Genomic DNA, 27,150 nt, shown 5'->3' with positions numbered 1-27,150 from the left:
TAGTTATACATGCTGGTTAGCAGAACATAATGTGGAATGTGTATAGTTTACCAAATTACAGTTAGATGGTGCATTCCAAATTTTCAGATGCTGCATTAACAAACTTCTGTATAGTAAAAACATGATTGACTAAATGTTTACATTTGATATCTTTGAAAACTGAAAATTTAATATTAAACACTTTTGTGAGAATACTTTCAAAGAGAGAGAAGAATCACTGAGATCAAGGAAGAAATTAACAGATTATTTGTAAATATATAACAAATTTAATAAGAATGGTAAAATAAATTGCAAAATGTATATTTAGTGTACAGTAATACCTTGACTTATGCTACCCCGACTTACGCGAACCCGGAGTTACGCGATTTTCAAATCTCGTCGATTCGTCTTTTGTTTGAGCGCCACGCAACTCTTTATTACTCACTCCCCCCACACTATTGTTCAGCTTACATGTTCGGATGTGTCGCACAGAATCGACACATAGCTATAATTTATTTTGTGTAATTTTTTCTGTGTTCGTTATATCTACGGAGACTTGAGAGATAATATGTGGTGATTTCTTGTAACCGTGAACGAGTCAAAAGACGAGATAAGATTAATGAGAACATTTATTAGCTTACGTACATCCGATTTGGATTTTACACAAATTGCGAAATTATACCCCGACTTACGCGAATTTGACTTACGCGATTATCACTCGGTCCCACCTATCGCGTAAGTTCAGGGTATTACTGTATATAATAATAGCTTTTAACACAAATAAATTCTTGAAATATTATTATACAATTTTGATTATTACATTTATTATGATTTCTACTAATTTATTCCTATAGGATTTTTTTAATTTGAAAGGAGAACTATCAAGAGTTTGGAAGTTTGTATTGATTATGAAAAGTTATTTCTGTGTAACTCCCAAAATAAACATTACTAAATAATAATTTTTATAATGATAACAAATTGTTTATCAGCGATTGTTAATTATAATTGTATCCTAATTATATTTAGAGTATTTTAAACATATTGAAAAAAATACTAAAGTAGTTTTGATTTTTGTTTTCAGTTCTCAAGCACAGCATTCTGTAAACTTCAGGAAAGTTGCAAAAACTTTATATGATCTTGGAAAATGTTCAGAACCTGTAACAAAACATGTTATTAAATCTGCTTTACAAAGATTAGTAATAAAAGATTTTGATGAGGAGCAGATCTGGCAACAAATTGAATTACAAAATAAGCCATTTCTTAGTCATTTATCAAAGAATATTTCAATATTGTCTAAGTCTCATACTGCTATTAAATTAAGAAATATACCACATGAAACCACTGAAAAGAAAGAAAAATTATTAAATAAACTTGGAAAAGAAAAGGTGAAAAGTAGAAGTTCAAAGAAAAATGAAATTAAGAAAGTTAGATTTTTGCCATCATTATCAACATCTATTGTTGATGATAAGTTCTTTAAATTATCAGAACTTGAAGAATTTTTAAATAGCGAAGATTTAAAAGAATCTAAAGAACAGAGTGATGATGATTCATCAGATGAAGATTTTATTGATTACTTTGAAGATATCTCATCAGATAGTGATGATGAAATAGTAATTATTTTTGTAATGTTAATAATAATAATTCTTTATTTTTTAATTTAATTTATATTATTTAATCTCATGTTTCATATGCAAATTTTTTTTAAAATGTGAATATAAATAAATTCTATTTAAAAATTATTTTTATATAGCAATTACTGCAGATAAAATAGCATTTAATATAATTATAAAACTTCCTTTTAATAATAGCATTGCATTGGAAAATTATTATCGATTATATTCAATATAAATTATTATTGAATAATCTCATAAATAATTGAATAATAATATCATAACTATAACTGAATGAAAATCATTATTGCAAACAAAGATTGCTAATTGTTATTTTTTATCCAAATTATATTAATATTTCAATTATAATTTGTATACAATAATTTATTTTTGAAATTTTCTTTTATTAAAATTAATGTTCAAATTTTTTAGCTTTGACTTACGAAATTAGGTGAAAAAGTAAAATAAGAAATGTTTATGTTCACATGCAATAAAATTCGTGTAAATATAGTCATTCAGTTGAAAAGTTTAATTTATACAAATTGCAAAACTTAATACTTTTCAGTTAAAAATATGCAAATTTCATTAAATTCCTGTTTATGTAAATAATTTAACTAATTAAAAAAGTGTGTTATATTCAAAGTACAGTGCATAAATTAGTTACTTTGAGTAAAATATAAAGAATAGAAATTTATATTTTAATTTATTTATACATTCTCCCTTGATAAAGGAAACATTTTTTAAGTTAATAAAGAATTGATTGATATAAAATTATATAAAATGATATTTGTATAATTTTTTCAAATTAAAAGTTGCTCAAAATTTGTTCTATATTACTTTTTTTTTATATGTTCTTGTATTATTTCCTTGATAGAATATTGTTTTGTATTTGTTTTCTTTTTTCCTATAAAGTATTATGCATTGAAATAATAAATTTTGAGTTTTATCTCAAAACTTTCTTAATTATTTTAATAACAATTTTTAACATTATAACTTATTTTGTATCCTTAATTTCTGAAAAGAATATTTTAATTTTAAGTCAGCTCGAAATGCTACATATAAAGATTTCTTTGATATGCCAAATAATGAAGATATTCAAGAAGAGGATAAAACTGAAGATTTTCAAATAGAGCATGATAATGCAGAGGAATATGACACTGATGAAGCCCAGGAACAGGATGATAATCCAGAAGAAGAAGATGATGATGATGATATGCCATCAGAATCTGATCAAGAAGAATCTGAAGGAGAAGAATTGGAAAATAATGAGTTAGTTAAATTTAAAACATTATTATTATTAAATATTTTATAATTTTTATGTTAAAAATTAGTTAAAATACTTATGTGTATATTAAATGATATATAATATACAAGTTAATAAATATATTTATATTTGCATAACAGCATACATGATAACACGAACAACCCAGGATATCTTCAATTAAAAATTGAATTGTGACTATTTACAAAAAAATTATAAAATTTTTTTTGAGTCTATCTTTCATCCTTTTTAACACACCACAAAAAAAAATTATAATTTTTTTGTAAATAGTCACAATTCAATTTTTAATATTTATATTTTTTTAGAATACAAAATACAGATAAGAAATGCCAACATTAGTATGGTTAACTTGAACAAAATAATAATAAGCATTTTCTGATATAGAAGAAAATATTTTAAAAGTAAATACAATCATTCTTGCTATGAAATAAAAATCACTGTTTATTTAAATAGAAATATTGATATAAATCTATTTTATTATAAGTTTTTAATCACGCGAAAGACAACTTCAAGAAGTTTGAATTAATTTAAAAAGAAAAAAATTAGATTAGCTAATCATATGTGGAGTTACGGGGTTTATATCTCAATGGAGAGCAGTTTTTGGTTTCACTTTTGTAGTTTTTCTTGGGTTTTGGCCAAAATGTGGTTAACTTGTATGGCTAGCAAGATGTGTTGCAAGGACCCAGAAGAATGCTCATCTACACCATCTGTTAAAATGAACAAATGATTTTAATGTTGGTGAACATTTCTGGTTACAGAAAGTATTAATGAACAGTAAAATTTTATGCATTTATGGTAATTAGAAACAGTCTTGTGAGGTGAAGCACCTTGGTGATGTTACATGTCTCTCTGTTCCTTGATCTTTTTAAAATCTACAGTTCCCATTTTACCAATTGATTTTTTGGTAGTACAGTAGAGCATCGATTATCTGAATCAATTGGGGACTGGAGTTGTTTGGAAAATCGATTTTCCAGATAACCAATTATGTACGAAAAAATACATTATTAATATAGTATATCAGTATAGTCCAAGAATAGTATATTAATATATCCCATGTTTAAATTTTTCTCCATTGTGTTTTGCTTTGCATTGAATTTTCATCAGTGTTAAGCCTAATAAAAATTTTTATAATTGTGGCTATTGTATGATTAAAAATTATTTCTTTATTTTGTACAAACAAAATAAATATATTGAAAAATATAAAAACAAAAATATTCTGTTTAAAAAGTTAATCTAGTATCAAAAACATTCGATTCAGCACGACACAGTCCAACTGGAACGCTTTCGGTTAACCAACATTTTGGTTGATTGACATTTGGCTAATCGATGCTCTACTGCACATAAAACTGGTGGATATAAAGCAACTTCCTAATGTGAAGTGTTCGATCTCTGTCCATGTTGAACACTTTACTCACAGAACCCTTCTTTGATTTGTTGATTTCTATGGGAAATTGAATAGAACTGGCACATCACCTGAAGCTAGGTGACATCCAATAGCTTGGGACATCTCGGAACTATATAATAGGTGACATCCAATAGCTTGGGACATCTCGGAACTGGTAAAACTTGATTATCTTTGCAGCCTGGGTTGCAAGAATTTGATGTTTTACCTTTGTGCCTTTTTGGTACTATTGCATTTAGATTTTGTTTGTTTTGGACTTTAGGACTGCTGTTAATGAAGGAAATTAAGGATTTCATTATAGTTTTTGTTAATTATGGGATCCAATTTACATACATATGAAATAGTTATGATATAATTTATTCTTTAATAATAATGTTTTTCATAACAATATAATACTGTCTGATGTATTTTATTCCATAATAAGAGTGAAATATATCAGTCAAATTATAACTTAACAAAAATGTAACAATTTAAGTAAATAACTGTCTAATTTTAATAAATAAGAACTGAATAGACTTATTGTTAGCAAAGTTAAGTCAGTTTTATGATATCCAGTGCATTAATAGACATTTTGTCAAGAAGATATTGTAAAAAGGTATTAAAAATCAAATTTGTAATGTTTTCATTTCAAATCTAACAGTTGATAAGTAGATAATTATATTTAACTAATTATATACTCATTAAGTATATTTAAGATCTGTATCTTAAATATACGTAATTGGGCAGCAATTTGAAAAAATTGTAAACCTATAAATTTCCACTGTTGTCTCTATCTTCATTATTTTAAGTAAATTGTATGACTCCATGGTTTACAATTAACTAAAAAATTTTACTTTATACATATATAGGAGTCAGTAAATGGTTTTTTTCTTGGATTAATGTGTTCAGAATCTACAATTACATCTAGAGATATGTTACTTTCTGATAAATTGATACTGTAACAATGATCTAATATATTGATGCAAATGGATATTAGAATGTTAATTGTGAATGCTATCAGTTATAGTTGGGTTTATAATTTTAAAGTTTTTTCATGTTAAATAAAATCAGATGATTTATCAAATTATTATATGAATCATTAAGTATGAAAACATAATTATCCTTATCACTACACATTAATAACATTAAAATGTTTGCTAAATAAGATAATTTTGGATATATTGATATATTTTTCTATAATAATATTCTAATAAGATAAAACAACTCATATTTGCTGTATTAAAAAACTTTTTTAAAATTAATTATCCTAATATAATTTTATTTAATACTAGAATAAAAATATAATTATTAATGTTATTAATAATAGTATAATTAGTACAAATTAATTCAATATCTTCTACATTCCAACAAAAACAAGATTTAATCAAAACACAAATGTTTTCATCCTTCTTTGCTAGGTCTTCTTTAGGTTACAGTCTTGTGGAGTGTGTTCAAAAGATTGTGACCTGAAGAAGGCCTATTGAATAAGGCCAAAAACATGTGTTTTGATTAAATCTTGTTTTTACTGGAATATAGAAAGTATTAAGTTAATTTGTCCTATGATTCCAGTTTTTTTGTATATATACTAGTATAATTAGTAGTTAATAATACAGTAGAATCTCATTTTAATGGATCACTCAGACCATCAAAATTCATCTATTGTTTTGAGAACCAATTACATTGTGAATAACATATTTCTTGTCCATCCAGGAAATTATTCATTATTTAACCCTCTATGTATAAGAAATACCTGTACTTGAATTGTTCAATCTCTTGAAGTCTCTATTTTATAGAAAAATGTATGTTACAAGATTGTATATTATACCATACATGTGTGTATGACAAAGCTGACAGAAACTGTATATACTGTAGTGATGTGCCGGATATCCGAGGGAAAAAAAGATCTGTATCTGTTACTTTTTAGCTGATTTTTAACGGATCTTTTATCTTAATGAATTTCATTACTTACATGAAATTTTAAAGATAGGTAGCAATAAAATCCTAATAACTTCAATTCAAATCACTTTTTATTTCTTAAAATCATATATTTGGCACATTCATATTGCAAAAATTTTATCATTCAAAATTCATTTACTATCGTAAAATATTTCCATATTACACTACTAAACTTTTTTGTCGACATTGTTTTTATTTTAATTTAACTCAACCCTCTCCAAAGATACAAATGTAATCTATGCTACCCCGTGTCACACTAAACTATAAACAAAAACACGCACAGTATAAGTCAAAACATGTCGCATTACTAACGCAAAACGTCAACTATCAGTCCAAGGTCACAAGCACAGGCGCCGATTGAGTACAAAAGTTGAGATCCATATCCATATCCGCAGATCTAGACACTAATGATCCGTATCTGTATCCGCGGATATACATTTTTAATGATCTGGCACATAACTAATATACTGTAAGCACAAAAAGAAGCAAATTAGGCTATTTAGGCTCATTAGTACTTCACTTGACTTTGATTTGTAAAAAACTTGTTTATCTTGGTTTGTTGCTATTTTGATGCTGATTTTCTATCTATTGAATACAACAACCACTTGATATTAGCAATGTCATGTACTGTACTGTACAATACAGCCTGTTCATTTATGCTGAAACTCACCAGGAGGATCTTCAAACTTGGAAAGACTTGATGGCTTTGCTAAATTTTGGCACTACACTTGGACCAATGTCTGAATGTTCACCAGATGGCTCTTCCTTAATTGTATCTGCCTGCCAACTCTCTTTGAACAAATCTTCAATGTACATATGCCAGATGTAACAAGTGCATCATTGAACTCTACAAATTCCCAGAAACATCCAAATATTAACTAACTGCTGAAAAAAAAAAATGCAAAGTTTACAATAGATGGGGCTAGAAAAAAAATCCATTATTCTGAGTTACAGATCCACTAAAAGGAGGTAAAATTACATTGATTTAGTGGGACCTAGTGAAAAAATCTGTTTTTCTGAGAAATCCATTGTTCTGCGATCTGTTAAAACAAGTTTCTACTGTAATAAATAAAATTGTTTAATATTAGAATAAAATTATTTTTTTTAACTAAGTTCTACCAATTTGATTAGCTTTTCTTGTGACATGATCAATTAATAGAATTACATTTAATTAATTAAATATAATGTATAACAATTTAATTTCAAAATGTTTGCTAGTATGTATGATACAAGAGATGTGGATGATGAAGAAATGAATGATATAAAAGAAAGTAAAATAGAATCTGTAATATCAGATGAAAGTGATAATGAAGATGAAAAAGATGAACCTGACTTAACAGTTAAATCAACTTATCAGAAAGAACATGAAAAGGTAAATATTTTTTATTGATATTTTGATAGTTATTTTTTGAAAGTATTCAAGCATTATATGATTAATTGGTTAATACAAAAAATTGTTGATTAAATGAAAATATGTAAAAATAAACTTTAAAAACTATCAAATGATTATTTGAAGACAATAAATGAAACTCACATCAATAATTTAAACAGTTGCATAACAATACCCAAGAAATGAATATCATTTTCATAAGTCAGTAGCTGCATATTTCTTAAACATATAAATTGATAAAGTAAAAGTAGTTTATTTAAATAACATCTTTATTAATTACAAAATGATTAAGTCAATACACTTTGTCCATCTGTCAACAAGCTTTTATATTCCCTCATTAAAGATTTTGGCTGAGCTGTGAGCCACAAATGCATTGCTCTTCACTTCTTCATCAGACATGAGTCTCCATCCTTGTAGGTCTTCTTTAAGGTAACCAAACAGGTGATAGTCTGATTAAGTGAGATCAGGATTACAGGGAAGATGATCCAACACTTCACAATGAAGTTTCTGTAGAGTATTGACAGTGTGGGCAGTGGCATGTGGATGTGCATTATCATGCAACAATAGAACAGTCATCTGCATTTTGTCTGAATTGCAGGTGTCAGTTCTTCAGTGAACATCTCACTGTAATAAGCACTGTTGATTGTTGAACTTTTTTCTTAATAATGTTTCAATACTGGCCTTTGAGAATCCCAGAAAACTGTAAGCATCAATTTTCCAGCTGATGGTTGACTTTTGAACTTTTTCTTTGTCAGTGATTGAGGATGTTTCCATTTCATATACAGGTAACCCCCGTATAACACGGCACTTCTATAGCACGGATTCACTCTAACACGGTTCAAGAATTGGTACCATCCCCCGTATAACACGGTACTTTTATAGCACGGATTCACTCTGACATGGTTCGAGAATTGGGTAAAACCCTCATACAACAGGAAATGTAATAAATTTTTACATACTTAAGTAATAATAGTTCACGAAAATTATTATTTTCGTGAACTATTAGTACTTAAGTATGTAAATTTTCTCTTCTCGCCTTCTGTCGATACACGTGGTCCTTCTCGAAACTTATTTCAACATTGCCAGATCGCGACGCTTCTGCTTCTGATGTTGCCGAATGTTTTTCCCTTATTCCATACTTGCTTTATTCTTCATAAGTGCTTAGCACCATATAAGGAAATTTATAAAGATCTTTTAACTAGAAGCAAGCAATCTAAAATTACATACATTTTGCAAAAGGTAAAGCATGGATCTGAAGATAATGCAGAAAAATGCTCAGAGGATAAGGATAACTTGCCAAAAAGAAAACGCTCTCGGTTAATTAATAGTGTTTTTAGTGATGACGAAGAAAACATTGTTTAATTTATATTAATATGTATCACTTAAAAAAATTTTAATGAAGATATTTATCTTAATTATGAAAATATAATAGCATGTTTTTTTAATTTTTGGAACCTAACCCTCCTTTTCGTATTAGTTCTTTATTTCGTGTAACACTGATCCGCATAACACGGCAATTTTTTGGAACGTAACTACCGTGTTATATGGGGGTTATCTGTACTGCCGTTTACTCTCAGGCTCATAGTGATGAATCCATGTCTCATCACCAGTAATGATTCTTTGCAAGAAACTTTTACATTTTTTAGAATATTGGTCCAAATGTCATTTGCAGATACAGTAGAGCATTGATTATCTGAATGCTGATCAACTGAAATGTTGGTTAACCGAAAGCATTCCAGTTGGACTGTGTCATGCTGAATCGAACGTTTTTGATACTAAATTAACTTCTAAAGTATAATTTTTTTTGTTTTTATATTTTTCAATATATTTATTTTGTTTGTACAAAATAAAGAAATAATTTTTAACAATACAATAGCCATGATTATTATTATAAAAATTTTCATTAGGCTTAACATCGACGAAAATTCAATGCAAAGTGACATGCAACAGAGAAAAATTTAAACATGGGATATATTAATATACTATAATTGGGATATACTAATATACTATATTAATAATGTATTTTTCGTACATAATCAGTTATCTGAAAAATCGATTTTTCAAACAATCCAAGTCTTCAGTTGATTCTGATAATCGACGCTCTAAATGCTACTGTTTGTGCTCTTCTGTGAGATGTTTTGGTATTCACCTTGCACAAACTTTTCAAACTCAGTCTGTCATGGATTATTGCATAGACAGAGACATGATTGATATACAAATGATTAGCCACACCATCATTCACTGTCACTTGTCTATCTGACAGAATCAGTTCATGTGCATGCTCAATGTTGCCATCAGTCATGAGTGACACTTGTGTGATCTTCCTTGAATTTCTGTATACATTCAAACACACTTCTTTGCAAAAAAACACTTTCTCCATACTGTGCACAAAGTCTTTGATAAATGTCAGCACCAGACACCCTCAGACCACAAAAAATGAATCACTGCACACTGCTCTTTGTGCAAATCACAAGTGAGGCAGCCATTGTTTCTCTCATACCAAAGTCATAACTGAACTAACATGTTATACTGTTGTACAGGCTCAAACATTAGTTTGAAACTGTACAACAGTAACTGGAGAGACAGTGATCTTGTACAAAAAGCACTGATAATACAATGTTTTAATATAATCAAAGTGCAGATAGTTTTTGACTCACTCCTCATAAATTAAATTAATTAATTTGTTTATAATTATTAAATTTAATAAGACAGCCTAACTGCCTATCTTCTGCCAAATTATTTAGTAATTATTTATCCTTAATATCTGATAAAGAAATTTGGCTATTCATTTGATATCTTCAGTATTAAAGTAATCATAGATAATCTACAGAGGTGCCAACCACTCAGTGGCTTGCCATCATTAGAAGCGGTGGAATCGCTGCTTCCCTCGTATTTTCTAAAAAATAAATAAATATTAATTTTAATTATATGAAAATAATCTCACAATATTTTATTATAACCGCAATATGTATCTTATTACAAATTTCTATACTACACGTGAAAAAAAAAAAAAAGATTGCTATTGTATATTCGAATATTAGTGGCGGAGTGGAATCTCTGTATTGTCAGATTCCAAAAAGCCAGATTTGCGCACGCGCTTTACAGAGCACCAACCTCACCCGGTTTAGCCGGTGGAAGCCTACGACCTTGGGTGGAAGCTACACACATATAACGATTCCAATTCTATCCGGGACCAGTTCTGGGCTGTTAGCCGCCTGCCCGCTAGATATTTCGATTACGTGAATAACGAGTAGATTTATAACTTAACCCAACTGATAAGAATTTACTGGTATGTTTTTACGATAGTAGAGGAGTTAAAAAAATCCATTAAAATATTTGATATATTTATTCCGCTTTCCAATTTTATATTACTCATGGATTTCGATGTTAAACCAGTGATATTATGATTTCGTACATCCCATCTTTAAGGGGATGTAGAAAAAAACGTGTACAATTCTTGTATAATGTTAAAAAATTAACCTTTACTTCGACAGTGTCATTTATGACTAAATTTAATGAATGAGAGAGATGCACCAGGTACAGAAAAAGCTGTATAATTTATTTTCCTTAAATTTACGATTTATGTATCCGTTTGTCATAAAAACTTGTGTCTCCACTTTTTTCCCAAGACTAGAAATATTTCGAGTACAAAGTAACTGGTTTCGACTTATTTCTACTTAAGAAGTAGTTAAACAATTAAGCGATTAGGGAATTGGGGACATAAACAAAACCCTGACGAAAGAGCCGGAATATTACTTAAACAAAAGCTTAACTGAACCAATCTATAGCCGAGTACAGTGGGGGACTGATTTCTTCAAAATACTGTATTAGATGTAATAAAGACAGAAATTTTTCCAGTTCAACGAGAGTGACCGAAAAGTTGTAAATTTTGGAAATTTCCATGGACGACACCTGGTCCTAAAACAAATTAGTTAGAAAACAAAAGACAGACAATCTATTAAGTTTAACGTATTTAGATTTTTACAGCTATGGTGAGAAACGTTTAAAATTTACAACAACCCTGTTGCGTCTTTTGAGATATACTAGTGATACTACAAAAGACGTTAACCGGTATTGGCACCCTCGGAATTTGGCACGCATGCACACACCGCACACCTACCAAGATTGTCTCTGATTCCATCCACAAGCCACTGATAGGGAGCACTTTTAACTAAGTGGATTGTTTTAATATTTAAACAGTAAAGAATATCTTATGCTATTTTTATGTACGTTTCTTCACAAAACTATATTCATACAATCAAATATTTTGTACCATATATGTATAATTGTATATCCATCACACATTTTATTTTAACAAGTAAGTTTTTATAATTTTATTTTTAATTTTAGCCTTTATATTATGGCTAGCAATTTAGAATGTAATTGTGATATTGAAAATTTATTTCAAAAAGTTTTGGCTCGAGACCATATAATGAAAAGGAAAACATTATTAAAAGAGAAAGACCAATGCCTAAATTAAATATAAATACGTCAACAAAAAAATTTGTTCGACATTTTCATGATAAAATTTATGAAGATATAAAATGGCTTTGTGGATGCATAAAAATGCAAAAATTGTTTTGTTGGCCTTGCCTACTATTTTCAAATAAAACTAGTGTGTAGAATGAGATTGGCTTTAACGATTTAAATAATTTGAGTAAAGCTGGCAAAAGACACGAAAATCCTAAATCTCGCATCGATTCTTTCGTAAAATTGAAGCAATTTGGAAATCAAAATAGAATAGAATTTAACATTAGTACACAATATAAAATAAATATTGAAAATTATAACAAGATAGTTACGGCTAATAGATATATTATATTTTAATTAGTAGATGTTATTGAAGTGAGAATTGGCATTTAGAGGGCGTAGAGAATCTATTCAATCTTATATAACAGAGTTAATTATATTGAACTTGCTTATTTATTAAGTGCGTTAGATAATCTATTAATTAAAAATACATTTAGAGAAGTCGACAGTTTTTACTGGCTTATCGAACAAACGAATATGAATGGACCCTAGACCATCGCTGACTGATTGCCCCTGGAAGTCGGCTTCTTACAGTAACTCAGCTTCCCTATCATCAAATGTCACGGCACGCCCCTGCAACCACTATGGATTTTTCTCACTTTCTACAGAAGTCATGTGTAAATTAAGAACTTATGGATAATCATCTAAAAACTATGGAATGATCTCTTATACTCTCAAGTAACCACACTACTGTAAGACAGCAATACATGTAGATGTTAGCATTTTGTCTTCATAGAATTTCCAGTATACCAAATCTCAAATTAGTCAGTGCATTCATACCAATAACATGGAATGTGCAGACAGTGAGTGCAAGTAGTTAATGTCCAGTTTGCAAGTAGCTAATTATAAAGAGTCTGTCTAAAAATTGTTCCTGTGCATTGGGTTACATGGTTGTGCTAAAACTTGTTAAAAAGTAACTCATTCTTGCATCTAAAAATGATGCATGTTCTCATATCATGATCAAGCATGCTAGAAAAGCCCAAGCAAAAAAGCTGCATAGTATGTGCATGATGTAGACAAAGTGGGGGTTCCATCAGTTAAACAAATTTTATTCTGTTGAATGAGGAATATAAATTTAAATGTATTTTAAAAATTTATTAATAAATATTCAAAATTTTATGATAAAGTGGATTTTTTCTATTTATATATTTAATTACTTTAGATTAATTTTATAAATTTAATTATACTTTTATATAATATATATATATATACTTGGCTTAAAACTGTCACAACACATTTTTCCATCACAAAAGAAAATAAAATAGAAACAGCAGCACAGGGAATTGATGAATTGTCTCAAAATTTGTTAACAAATAGGTTAAGCTTGTGGATGAATGAATGAAGTGAGTTGGGAAACAAAGTCCCTTAGTGACATTAGCAAGGTTGAGGCTGAAGTTTTAAATGCAAAAACGTGTACGTCGGACGTTCAGTGCCACTTTCCTGTAAGCCTAGAAGTTTGACAATAGTGTTTGGATAGTCAGTGGAATCATGTTTGACATTCCAAACACCATTGTCAAACTTCTAGGCTTACAGGAAAGTGGCGCTGAATGTCCTATGTACACGTTTTTGCGTTTAAAACTTTGACCTCAATCTCGCTATTATCATCTTAAACAAATTATAAAATTATAATTTGAAGATATTAGAATAAATTTTAGAATAATTATCGTAAAATTACAAATTATGAATATCTTAAAGTTGAACAATGACATCATAACAGAAGCAAAGGGGTGGATGGGAAATTGCTTTCTCTGCTTTCTAACTGTGACATGATCTTATGCTACTGATGGCCTTCTTCTCAGGTTGGATTCTGTAGATCTATAAAATATATTCTTAAAGTGTTTAAATAAGCCTAAAATGAATAGGTATACAGTAGAGTCTCGAAAACTCGGCACTCGATAACCCGGCAGTCGGGATAACTCGGCCACACCCTGGCAGGGGGGAAAACCCCTAGTTAGTTCTCATTATAGACAGCTTTATGCCTCTTAAAGTATTTTTCTGAGGTCTGTCTTATCCAGTAAATTACTGTATACTGTGTTGTATTCATTAATTTTCATTTTCATGTAGTAAAGGCTCTATGCCTTCATAAAGTACATACTTTTCTTTTGTTTAAGGGTATTTGGGCAGTTTATTCTCTGTTGTATTTTCAAGCAAACAATACATACAAGTACAGTACAGTATTTTCTAAGGAAACACTCATACTTATTCTTTTTTAATCCCATTCCCAATAACCCGGCATTTTCATAAACTCGGCTACCCTTTGGTCCACATTAGGCCGAGTTTTCGGGACTCTACTGTATTCACTTTTATAAGCCAACAACTACAGGGTTATATTGGGCTATTATATCATGATTATTTTCAATTAAGTACTAAATAATTTGCCACTAGAGGGAAGCATTAAGTGCCATCTCATATTAGATTTAATAATTATAATTAAATTAAATAATTTAGAAAATTCTGGAAGAAAAGAATCAGCCTGGAATGGTACTTGAATCTGCAACTGCCATTGACTGTGCAGACAAGTTGCCAGTTACGCCACCCGAACCTCAGTTCTGATCTCCTCTTCCAGATATATTAAAACATGACATAATTATCATCGGTTACATATGCAGCCAGCTAGAGACATATTCAGTGTCTGTGTCCTGTAGACACTCACCTTTGGCACTCAGCCAGCTATTGCACAATCCTGGCATGGTATATATATTGTATACAAAAATCAACCTCTACAAATCCAGTGTACTATTGTACATATGTAATAAGCCAACATCTACTGGATTATATCATGCGCGGTTATTTATTAAGAGGTAAGTAATATATCTGGGAGAGGAGATTGGAATGGAGGCTTAGGTGGCATAACTGACAACTCATCCACACGGNAGCAGGAAGCATTAAGTGCCATCTCATATTAGATTTAATAATTATAATTAAATTAATTATTATTATTCAAAACATCTTCAGATAAGATTCAATATAAAAGTTCAACTGCAGAGCAAATTTATAAATTTGAAAATATTTGAATTCAAAATGAGCAGTTATTTATTGTGACATTCTTACAATGCCAGGCTGCAGTTTTTAATCACATTTTTAATTAATTTAATTTAAAATACCACCTCAAATTAGTAATGTAGTGTCTTGCTTCTGTACATCATACTTTTCTGTTAGCAACGAGTTGTGCTGGTCATCTATCTAACTCAGGTTGCCAAAGTGGTTTATATCAACCCCCAGGGGTCGATATAAACATTATTGGGGGAGTTGATGAAAAGACTAAAACTTACAAATTTTGAACCAAATATTGCTAATCTTGCTAAGGATTATCAAGCTTATCCATCTCATTGATTGTCAGTTACAAAAATTATTATTAACATATGTACAATAAATGTAAAAAATGTAAAATTAAAAGCTATATATTAAAATAGTAAGAGCTTTTTTTTTTGCTTGTAACACAAACTTTTTGGTGGGGTCGATGTGAGGTTTTGAAAAGTTGTAGGGGGTCGACGATCAAAAAAGTTTGGCGACACCTGATCTAACTCCATTCAAGGGAAAATTTTTTAAATGAAATAACATGACTTCTGGTTTTCATCGGAATCATATATTTAATCAGGGTCTCTTGCCCCTAAGCTTTCCATATCTGGTCTTGAATTTATTTTATCTAACACCATTCTCGAGATTAAGAAAAGACAGATGACAGATGGATGACAATGGGCATTTATAGGTCTACAATTTTTTAAAATTGCAGTTTAATTACAAAAGTTTACCATATTTTAATGTATTTATAAAAATTGATATATGTATTTAATAAAGTTTTCAATGTATTAATTATTTTATCAAAAAATATAATTTTGTATTTTAATGAATTCAATGTTTGTGTAAGGAACAATTTTGTGATGTGATTAATATGGTTTCTATTACAAATAATACTTTTATTATCTCACAATGAAAATATGACCTTGGTTATAATTCAGATTTAAATTTGTGATTTTAATTTGAACTCTTAACTTAGCATTGTATCTTTGCTATTGTTATTAATATTTTTCTTGTTCTTTTAATGTTTTCTTTAATGATTTGTTTTGTTGCTTGTGTATAGTAAAGTGTTTTGAAATCTTATTTTTTTATAAGTTGGGAATGATAATATGAAGAATGAAGAAAGATGCATTAAAACCATTAACTGAAGATAAATTATCATAAATTATGTTATTTACATAAATTCTATGTAACTTAAATGGAAACACAAGTGGTAATTTTAAAGGAATTTGTCAACTTTAGTAACTTATAAGTTAGATGTCTGAGAAAAATTAATTGAGTCATTGAAAACTTTACACCAAGTTTAATTGGAACTTAGATAAGTTTAATCAACTTAAATAATAGAAACAATGTACACTTGACCTAACTATTTAATTATTTAAACTTAGGCTTTGAAAAAATCATTACAGTGGTGCTTCGTACTTTGAATTTAATTCATTTCAGGAGGCCATTCAAACTCTGAATCAATTTTTTTCCATTAGAAGTAATGGAAAGCGAGTTAATCTATTTCATATCTTAAACAATTCCCATTTTGACAAACTTAAAACAGCAAATTTGCATAATTTAAGGTGAAAATAACACATTAAATGTCCTAATAATAAATTAAAACATGAAAACAATAAATAAAACAATAAAATACTGTAAATACTATACAGTAAAATGAAAATTGCATTTACTGGTCTCACATCATTGACTTTGTCATCTTAAACATGGTTGCTAGATTGGCCACATGCTTACTGCTTTTACTACATGATAACTTTTTTCCCACTTCAGTTGTCGATATTACAACCTTCCTCTTAAACTTCATTGCCTGCACTCACTCCTTGGATGCCATAGTTAATTAATAAGTAAAGGTTACATTGGGTTAAACAGATTTTTTTGCTTATTTTTGACAGCTATTATTTCTTAACATAGATGTGTGATTTAATTATAACACTTGTGAAATTTAATACATTATTGCTAAAGTGAGATTATATTCTTTGTTTAAAAGTATTTTAAATTTTTTATTCAAATTTTGTTTGAATAAAATCAAGTTGAAATGTTTTTTGATAAAAAGCATATTAAACTAGACATATTATGCCTTCAGTTTTGGAAAGGATATAACACCATACAAATATAAAAAAATTTAATGTGTATGGGGAAGATGCTCCTAAACTTCAAAACACATAAAGTGTAGTTTAAAAAGTTCCATTGGGGAATTTTTGAACTAAAGGATGCAAAACATATGGAGTGCCTAAAAAGCTGTTGATAAAGAAAAATTACAGGAAGAAATTATTAAAAACACAATAACATGAATGAATAACACAATTTGTATAACCAATTGCAGCAAAAGTGAAGCAGAGAGAAACACTGAAAACATAAGAGTGTAACATGAGAGTTACAGATGACTGTCACATAACAGATTTACACTTTGAATGTGTTTTTTCACTGCTCATGCAGTTTGAACTCTGAGGCAAATTTTTTCAAATTTAGCATTTAAACTTTGAAGCGTTTGAAGTACAAGATATCACTGTACTTAACATTGTTTCTTTTATGATCTTAAGCACAATGTTCAAACTTACAACTGAAGATGAACAGAGTTATGCTCCTCAAAAATGGGGAGTAAGAGTGGAATTAACAAGTGATCTGAACTGAAAAGAATATTTTCTGAGAAAACTATGTTATTTATATGGTATAATTAAAGAAAAAAGAGTTGTTATTCGAAATGGTAATAAACCCAAAATTGAAAGTAGACAATTTAATATATTAAAAAATATAATTTATAAAGGAAAAGAATATAGGGTACATCCATGGCACTAAGAAAATCATAAAGTTATAAAATAATATGTTTTTAAATAGTTTCATCATTGTAATACAGTGTATAAAATTATGAAATTTTAAATTGAAATCTCATTGTAGCCCAATAATAAACTGTGCACAGATCAGAACTGGTCTATGCACTACAGTTTAAGTAAAAATAAACAAACAAAAACAAAAAGTAAATTAATTACAACAAAAGATAAGTAAAATTATATTAATTTCCAAATGTATAACAAAACACACAAACATAAATGCTAAAATTCACACCTTTCTCTCACTTCCAGCAATTTACTGATTAAAAACAAACATTTTCAGCTACATTCAGTGGCCTGCATCAGGTTAAGCAGAATTCTATATTGAATGTCTGTAGCAGGTTGGAAGTTTGGAATAATGTCTTTTTCTTTGATGTAATTGTTTTTGAATTAAAATATACTATATTTACATAGAGATCAATATAGTTTTAACAAATAATTACAAATAAAAATATTAAAATGCCTCTAATAAATAATATAACTGAAAAACTAAAAAATTAAATTATTTGAAGAGATTAAATTGTTATTATTGCATGTATTATTGGTTGCCGATATTTTTTAAAGAGGTTATCCATTATAGATTGCCATGCTTGATAGTCAAACACAAACATAAACAATCTATACAAAGTGTTAAACCAAATGAAATCATACTTGATATAGTCTTTTAATCAAAAATGGTTCTTAGCACTCAAACTCAAGAGTCTAGATCCAAACTGATTTTGTTCTGGTATTTCACAAATTATCTTTCGATGTTATATTTACTAATTCCTCTGCCATAGGGAGCAAAAGCAACTTCAAATTAGGCAAGAAAAATGATTAACACCTCCTCTCACCTTTGTTTATTGCTTCCATTTCAACACAATAGTATCTTTACATTTAATGTTATTATTCAAGTGTTCTTTCCATTGTGTATCAAGAGAATGAAATATGTTCTTTATGTAAAATCAGGTTGTAACTCTCTTTAAATCTCAATTAAATCTTGTACACTTTTACTTTCTTGTTCATTGGAATTGGTATCTTCTCATTCCTAATAAGGTCATAAACCAAAGGTGTTCTTTCACATAAAGGCAATGTGGTCACAATGTGTTTTTGCATTTCTTGATGATTCAAGGTCTCCTAAGTTTAAAAATGTAAAAATTTTGAGGGGGTTCATTTTTTGACTGATTGTCATACTTTCTCTCTGTTATCTATATAAGAGCCAGGAAAGTAAAAATAGTGTACATGACCTCGTTTTTGATATACAAAGTTATTACAGTGACCATGTCCATGTTCTCTGATGTGACGAGCGCACCTAATGGAATTTAGGCCTGGGAATCAAAAATAAAAACTGTATTATGTGCACCTAATGGAAAATAAGCATGAAAAATGAACAAAACACAAGAAAAAAATGCAATCACCATTAATTGCTTTGTTCTTGGATACCTGGCCAGATCAAGAATTGTGTCTTCTGTGGCCTGAAGGTACTGTACAAGGATAGCCTCTTCTGTGGCAGCAAGTGCAAAGTTCACCTGTCCACATTCATCAAGTATTGTACAAGAACTGTCTCTTCTGTGCCTAGCAGGTGCAGGGATTGCTTTTTTTCTTCCAGCTCTGCTTCAATTCTATTACAATACGACAAAGTTGCACAATGTCGTATTTATTTTTTGTTTTAATTAACATGCTTTTTATTTTTGTTTGTTTATTTTTGTTTGATGTTGTTTATATGTGATATTACAATTTGTTACAAATTTTGGATTTAATTTGTTTGAAGCACACTGTTTCATTTAAGAACATCATACGATTATGTATTTTGAAGTATTTGATGCTGATTTTTATTGTGATCTGAAGATAGGATGATGGGATGGGATAGGATCTGAAGATAGGAATTTGGGAAGGTCTATTAAACATCTTTTGGTTTCTTGAGACTGTTCAGTGTTTTTTTTTTTTTTTTATTTCTATACAAGCATTGCCCAAAGGAATAAGATTGAAACTCACCTTATAAATATCCTTGATTAAAATAAGGTATTGATGATGATAAAACAGTAAGATGGTAAATGTATGAAATAAAATAAAAAAGTAAAACTAATTATTAGTGATGCACATGAGCTTTTTGTGCAATAATTTATATTTATAATGATCCAGATGAAATAGTTGATGATTTAAATTTGTTTGATGTCCATCAAAAAATGATATTAAATATGTGCAGGTTAATCCATAAATTATATTTAATGGATTAATTTGCATGATTGAGTTCTTTAAACTATTTTTATTTCAGGAAATTAAATATTTCAGTTTCTTATTAACACAGTTATCACTATTTTCATATAAAATTAATTAATATGAGATTTATAAAAGTATTCAGAATGAAAGGATTGGTTGGTTGATTTTATTGGTTCAAGGTCCAATTTTATTATACTGTGCATCATGGTAAAAAATTTTGGATAAAATTACATCTCTTATTGTATACAATTTATAAATTAAAAATAAATTGTAAATAGAATGCATAAATTATGAACTTCGTTATTTTTTCACCAAGTTTATAATTGAAAATTTGAGAAAATAATTGCAGGTAAGAAAAGTGTATAATTTGTTAAATGAATGAAAAAGAAAGGATTAAATCAAAAAAACTTTATTCTTTATCATTCTAGTAACTGTTTATTGTGTTATAATTTGACATAATGTTATCAGCTTATTAAAGCCAAATGATTACCATTGTGTAAGAACACGATTTCCATTATTTTTAAACTAGTAATGGCCAAGAAATACTATTGGATTTTGAATGCGTGGCCACTGATTGGTCGTCATATCATCACACCACCAGCGGACATCTGACAGAGCAGCTAATCACTCATTGGTCAAGGATCACACCACTCTGCATATTTGCATAGCATTACAACTGGTAACCACTGATTGGTTGGCAGGAAATCATGCCACATGATATATTTGCATAGTGCTACGGCTTGGTAAGCACTGATTGGTCATCTAGCCTGCTGTCGACAGCTATAAAAAGGTTAATGTTGAAGTGGGAGATTTAAGTTCGGTTAGAAACTTCAGGTCTACGTAAGTTCACTTCAACACGGCAACTTTGGGAAGTTCACTTCAGAACTTCAGGATATACATCAGTTTTGTCTAAGTTCGGTTTGGAACTTCAAGTGTGCCTCAAAGTTTGAGTCAAGTCTGGATTCATCTTGCTGTCTGTTCTTTAACCGTCAGAAGAAGGATACTTCTAGCCAACAACTCGTCAATTCATCATAAAGTGTCTTCTCAACGAACCAAGATCAGCATATTGAACTATCTGAACTTTGTTAATGTTATTGGGCACACTGAGTTCGTTGCCCATTGTGTGAACTATAAACATTTGTAAACTTCACTACGAGATTAAATTGAACTACATTCCTGCTACTAATAATTATTAAATACTGAGTAATTTGAACTAAAGGTAGGAATTAGGTACCATCTTGTATTAATAATTATTAGTAGCAGGAATGTGTCCTGATTTGGCTTTAATATTATCATTGGTCTTTAAGATATTTATTAGCTCATTAGAGAAGAAATATACATTGCTATAAAAATTAGTGCACCAAGAAGGCTTGCAAGAAGGTGATTTAAATAAGTGATTACAAAATGAAAGCAAAAGAATCATTTATTGCAGGAAAAACTACAAATGAAAGGAGGTTCTAGTACCATGTTGGGCCACCTCTAGGGTGAATACACAATGTGATATGGGCAGGCATGGGACATACAGGTGCCATATGGTGTCCTGCAGCATCTCGGTCCATAGTTGCTGCAAGCAGTCCTCTAGTTTGGCCAAACTCCTTGGCTATCTAATTTGGTGTCCCAAGTATTTCCAGACATGTTCAGTCAGTGACAGATCGGGACTAGGCAGGCCAGGGAAGTATGGCAATGTGGTGGAGGCAGTCCTGTGATACCCTTGATGTGTGTAGTCGAGCATTGTCCTGTTGGTAAAAGGCTCTTGGGAGCACTGTAATGAAAAGCAAACCATGAGGCTGGCATCCTGCATCCTCATGGGTTGCTTCTCATGGCAGTACTCCCAAGTAACGTACCACTGGGCTATCATGGTTTCTTGGATTACTACTAGAGATGACAGGCTGCTGTATGTGATGGCATTCCAGACCATCAAACCAGCTGTGATGGTGGTACATCACTCCAAAGTGTAAGCAGGATTGAGACCAGGATTGAGACCAGGAAGACCTCTTGGCTAGTGATCTGCTGAGGGCATCCTGAGCCTGGGTGCCATGTGTGCAAGCTCTCTCTCATCCACTGGTTTCAACACCTTCTCACTCACAGTGTTGTCAGAACAGCCTACATGGTGGGTTATCCAGCTTCTCTCAACCCAATGATCCTTCTCCTCTCAAACTCAGTTAGTTGTTCATATGGTCTTTGAATGCGACATAAAGGCATTTCTAGTGATACAGTGTCTCTCTACATCTGGTAAATTATAGACAGGATGCCTTTGTGCACTTTATAGGCCAAGGAGAATGCACTTCAATGCCCTCTGCTGGCATTATCCAAAGAGCCATCATGCTATAATTCTAATCATTTTCAAATCTGCTTGAGACTTATCTGCATTCCAAATTTCACAGTGATATGACAACTTCTTGGTGCACTAATTTTTCTGGCAATGAATGTATTATGAAGCCAAAAATCATTAAATATGTTAAAAAAATAAATATTTGACTGAAAAAACCTAATTTTTCTTGTTTTTTATTTGTTTGTTAATTTATTTTAGAATTCATTTAGATGTGAATATAATTTTTTTTTCAGCTCCTGCAATAAGTGAAGAAACTACAATGAAACTGGAAGATATTATAAAACAAAGAATTAAAGATAAAGTAAGTTGTGATTTTTAGCTATAGTATATTATTATTTCTGAGATTTATTTTAGAATATTATTTTTTAATTTTGGTGTTAAAAAAAAGAGAGAGAGAAATATAATACATATACAATTTACTCATTAGTTAATTAATTTAACTATAATGAAATTAAACATGATTTTTTTTCAATTAAAGATTAACATTTTCAGTTTTACTAGCATTTTATTATGTGAAAAACCTGAATATGATTTTACCATTTTCATTTTTATCTACTACTTTTGTACTTCATTTACTTTCATTTTATTATTTAAACATTTTTCTTTAAAATGCTTGATATATTCATTACTCAGAAATAAAGTCCACCAAGTAGAAGCAGAAACATTACAAAAAAAGATGAGGTATTAGCTTTAAATTTCTCAGTTAAGTATAACCTTTATCAGAAATAAAATATCCACATTTTTACCTTATTTTGTCTTTGAAAAATACAGTAGAATCTTGTTTTAATGGATTGTGGAACAACAGATTTCTTGGAATGATGGATTTTTTTCCTTAGGCCCCCCAAATCAATGTAATTTTACATCCACTTAGTGGATTCATAAATTGAAATAATGGATTTTTATCTTCTGTAAACATTATGTTTACCAGTAAAGATACCTTAAATAAAATGAGAGCACCAGGAGTATATAGGATCTCAATAGTAGGTGAAAGATTTAAACATGATATAGTATATATTAGGTACATCAACAGATCAATAAATAAATGTAATGCAGAACACAAATATGACATCAAAAGAAAGAACCAAACTACCAGTCTGTCCATGTATGTCTTCGAAACAGGAGTGAAACCTCACTTGGAATAGACTAGCCTGATTGGACATACAATCCAAATTTAGCAGGCTAAAACATGGAAAGCTCTAAAAATTTAGAAAGCAAGGTGGAGGGAAGAATGTATTAATTTTAAAGAAGGGAAAATTTCAAGTGCTTGACAAACATTTTACAACAATCCAAACAAAAACCAAGATGGTGGATCTCATTGGGTGTGATGAGACATGTATAACATGCATTGATTTATAAAACAAATACAAGGGCAGGCTGAAAAGTAATGCACACATGCTTGTAGAACATGAACAAAAACAAATAGCAAGATCGGGCAAAAAGTACATTAAAGTACAATTCTTAAGCTTCAAAATCATATATTTATTTTTCAACATAGCCTTAATGATGACTAACACATTTCTCCCAATGTGTAATAAGTTTTTTCATTCCGTCACTGAAAAATTCTTCCGACTTTTCTCGAATTCAGGACTTGCCAGCTGCCTTCACCTCATTGTCTGAGGTGTAATGATTACTCTTGAGGTCTCTCTTAAGTAGAGGAAACAAATAAAAATCACAAGATGCAAGATCAGGGGAATAAGGAGGGTGTGGAATTGGTTCAAACTTCAGGTTTCGCAGAGCCTCTCCAGTTGCGCACGAGGTGTGTGGACGAGCGTTGTCATGTTGCAAGATTATTGGTGCTGTGCTGCCTCTAACATGTCAAACTCAACGTCAGAGATGTTTTAGAGTCTGTATGAACTGAGAAGAATTAAACATTGCAATAAGGTTCAACGATAATTGTCTGTGGCAGTGATCGGACTTCCACTGCGTGTTTCATCAAGAATTATGGCTTTTCCAGGCTCACAATCACAAAATTTTATTATCCATCAATTTACAATAGACCTATCAACAGCATCAGTCACCATAAACAGCCTTTAAACGTAATTTTTTTCAGCAGTTAAAAATTCGATAACAGCACGCTGTTTAACTCGCGTTGACATAGCACCAGAACATGTCTCCATATTTCCACTTCTCAAAATATACTGAATGAACGCAACAACCTCAAACTGCGCATGCACATAGAGGGGGAATGTTACTTCCATATGCCACCTGGCACGCTTCTGAAAATCATTTCGTTTGTGCTCTACAAGCACATGTGCATTACTTTTCTGCGTGCCCTCGTATTTAATTTTGAAAATAGGTTATACATTGATTCAGAATATTTAGGCACTTTTGCTGAAAACATCATATACAATTTTTGAACTGCATTCCAAGGTTTAAAATTTATAGCATTCTACAGCAAATTAGAAAATAGAACAAAAAATTGGAGACCTGAAGCAGCCTAATAATTAGATCAAAAAAGTTTATCCAAATTTACATGAAAAATTAAACTTCTGCTGGTTGGAATAATAGTTTTTTTTTTTGGTGGGTAGATTAAAGTGTCCAGCTATTGTAAGATATTATGGAGCCATTTTATCTGTTATATTGAATTCCTTAAAGCACTTCTCTTTTTCATAATAAAAAATTTATATATACTTAGAATAGTAATAAAATTATATTCATAGTGCTAATATGATTTAATCTTATTGATTTGAAGAAACTCTTTTTAAATATTAATATAAAAAAACTACACTATCTGGCCAAAAGTATCTGGACACCCAGTGGTATGGACTTGGAGAGTCCTGAGGCATATATTAATATGATGTTGGTCTTCCTTTCGCATCAATGACAGCCTGCACACGTCTGGGGAGACTTTCCACTAGTTTTTTATAGGTGGCCATTGGAATTGACTTTCAGGCGTCCATCACAGCTGAAGTGAGTGCTGGCAGTGAGGATGGTTGATGTGGCTGGCTACGTAATCTGCGTCCTAATTCATACCAAAGGTGTTCTATGGGATTTAGATCGGGGATCTGAGAAGGCCAGTCCAGTTTTTGAACACCCATTTCGTCAAACCATGCTTTGCAAGTCTTGATGTGTGAATGGAGCAGTTATCCTGCTGGAAGAGAAACGGGCCTTTCCCCAAAATATTGCCATAGAGTTGGGAGAGCAGCATTGGCCAGAATGTCCACATACATCATAGAGTTCATGTTTCCAACCACAGGAACTAAAGGATCCAGGCCAAACCATGAAAAACACCCCCACAACATGATGCTGCCACCACTAAACTTTACAGTCGATACAATGCAGTCATATAAGAAGCGCTCGCTGGGAATCCACCAAACCCAGATGCCTCCATTGGATTGCCAGATTGTAAAGTGAGATTCATCACTCCAAAGAATACTTTTCCACATGTCCACAGTCCAATGACAGTGAGCTTTGCACCATTGCAATCGATGCTTCACATTCTGGAGAATGATGTTCGGCTTGTAAGCGGCTGCACAACCATGGAATCCCAGATTTTTTAACTCTTGATGAACAGTCCTGGTGCTAATACTAATGCCTGATGATCTTTGGAACTCCAGAGTGATTTCAACCAACGAGGGTGTGTGATTTTGTTTCACTACCCTTTTCAGAGTTCTACAAAACTGCATTCACTAATTTTGTTCGGCCTATCACGTCATTTTTTCCACTTTCACTGCCTTGATGTTTTCACTTCACAATCACCCACAGTGGATTTTGGTTTCTGTAAAATGTCTGAAATTTTACGAAATGATTTCCCACAAAGGTGGCATCCCACTATAATGCCATGATCAAAGTCACTAAGCTCCTTTGACTTACTCATTGTCTCACAAACGCATAAATATGACTTGACAAACCACTACCAACATTTTATACCTTTCGGTTACACATCAGAGACTATCACCTACCAGATCCACTTTTTTTGTCCGGATACTTTTGGACAGATAGTGTATTATTTACTTCTCATTCATACATAAAATATCATAATTTTTTGTTTATTTCTAGATTATACATAACAATATTTTGATGATTTAACCATACTTTTTTGATTTTACATTAACATTTGAGATCATAATCCACATTTTAAAATTATTCTAGCAGGTATTCTTAATAATTAAAAATGTTTTTTAAAATCCAGTTGATGGATCTTCATCAGTTGTAGAACATTCAATCATAATTAAAAAACAAATACAGTATGTAATATATATTTGTTTTTTTGTTTGTTTGTGTCATTGTGTCAATTAAAATATATTTGTTTTTTAATTGTGTAATATATATATATATACATACATACATACAGTCAACCCCNGTTTGAAAGGTTTTTTTCTATAAAATTAACCGATTCTAGACCAATTCGACTCAACATTTTCAAAACACGTATAATTTTTTGGGAATAATCCGTATAAACTATGCTATAAACAAAAAATTGTAGGATTACTTGCCGAGTGTGCACCGTTCGACTACGCCGTTGCTTACGCTTGTTTTCGTCGTGGAGCAGCGCACCAAACGGCGGCCGCATTTTCTGATAAATTATTTTTCTGCAAAAAATTCGTTGACCTTTGGAGACATCATTAATAGAAATAATTTTTATGTCCATTGAATAAAAAATGTTTTTCACAAGAAATGTATAAAATTAGTGCTGTATTAG

At 30.5% G+C, this 27,150-nt stretch overlaps 1 protein-coding gene across 1 annotated transcript in view; it reads left to right on the top strand.

The window, feature by feature from the left end:
* Positions 1-1,060: 1,060 nt before the first annotated feature.
* LOC111614408 (U3 small nucleolar ribonucleoprotein protein MPP10-like) overlaps positions 1,061-27,150 on the top strand; it is a gene marked incomplete at its 5' end in the record, with an annotated part of 58,933 nt that continues 32,843 nt past the window's right edge. Inside the window, 3 exons of the mRNA XM_023355775.1 lie at positions 1,061-1,589; positions 2,629-2,858; positions 7,427-7,580. Of these exons, the coding sequence (XP_023211543.1) occupies positions 1,061-1,589; positions 2,629-2,858; positions 7,427-7,580 (913 nt within the window). The remainder of the gene's footprint in view (positions 1,590-2,628; positions 2,859-7,426; positions 7,581-27,150) is intronic.

Source organism: Centruroides sculpturatus, unplaced genomic scaffold (genome assembly GCF_000671375.1).
Source record: "Centruroides sculpturatus isolate CEXI.00-Female unplaced genomic scaffold, Cexi_2.0 scaffold2152, whole genome shotgun sequence".
NCBI classification, from domain to species: domain Eukaryota; kingdom Metazoa; phylum Arthropoda; class Arachnida; order Scorpiones; family Buthidae; genus Centruroides; species Centruroides sculpturatus.
This window is presented reverse-complemented; position numbering and strand designations above follow the sequence as displayed.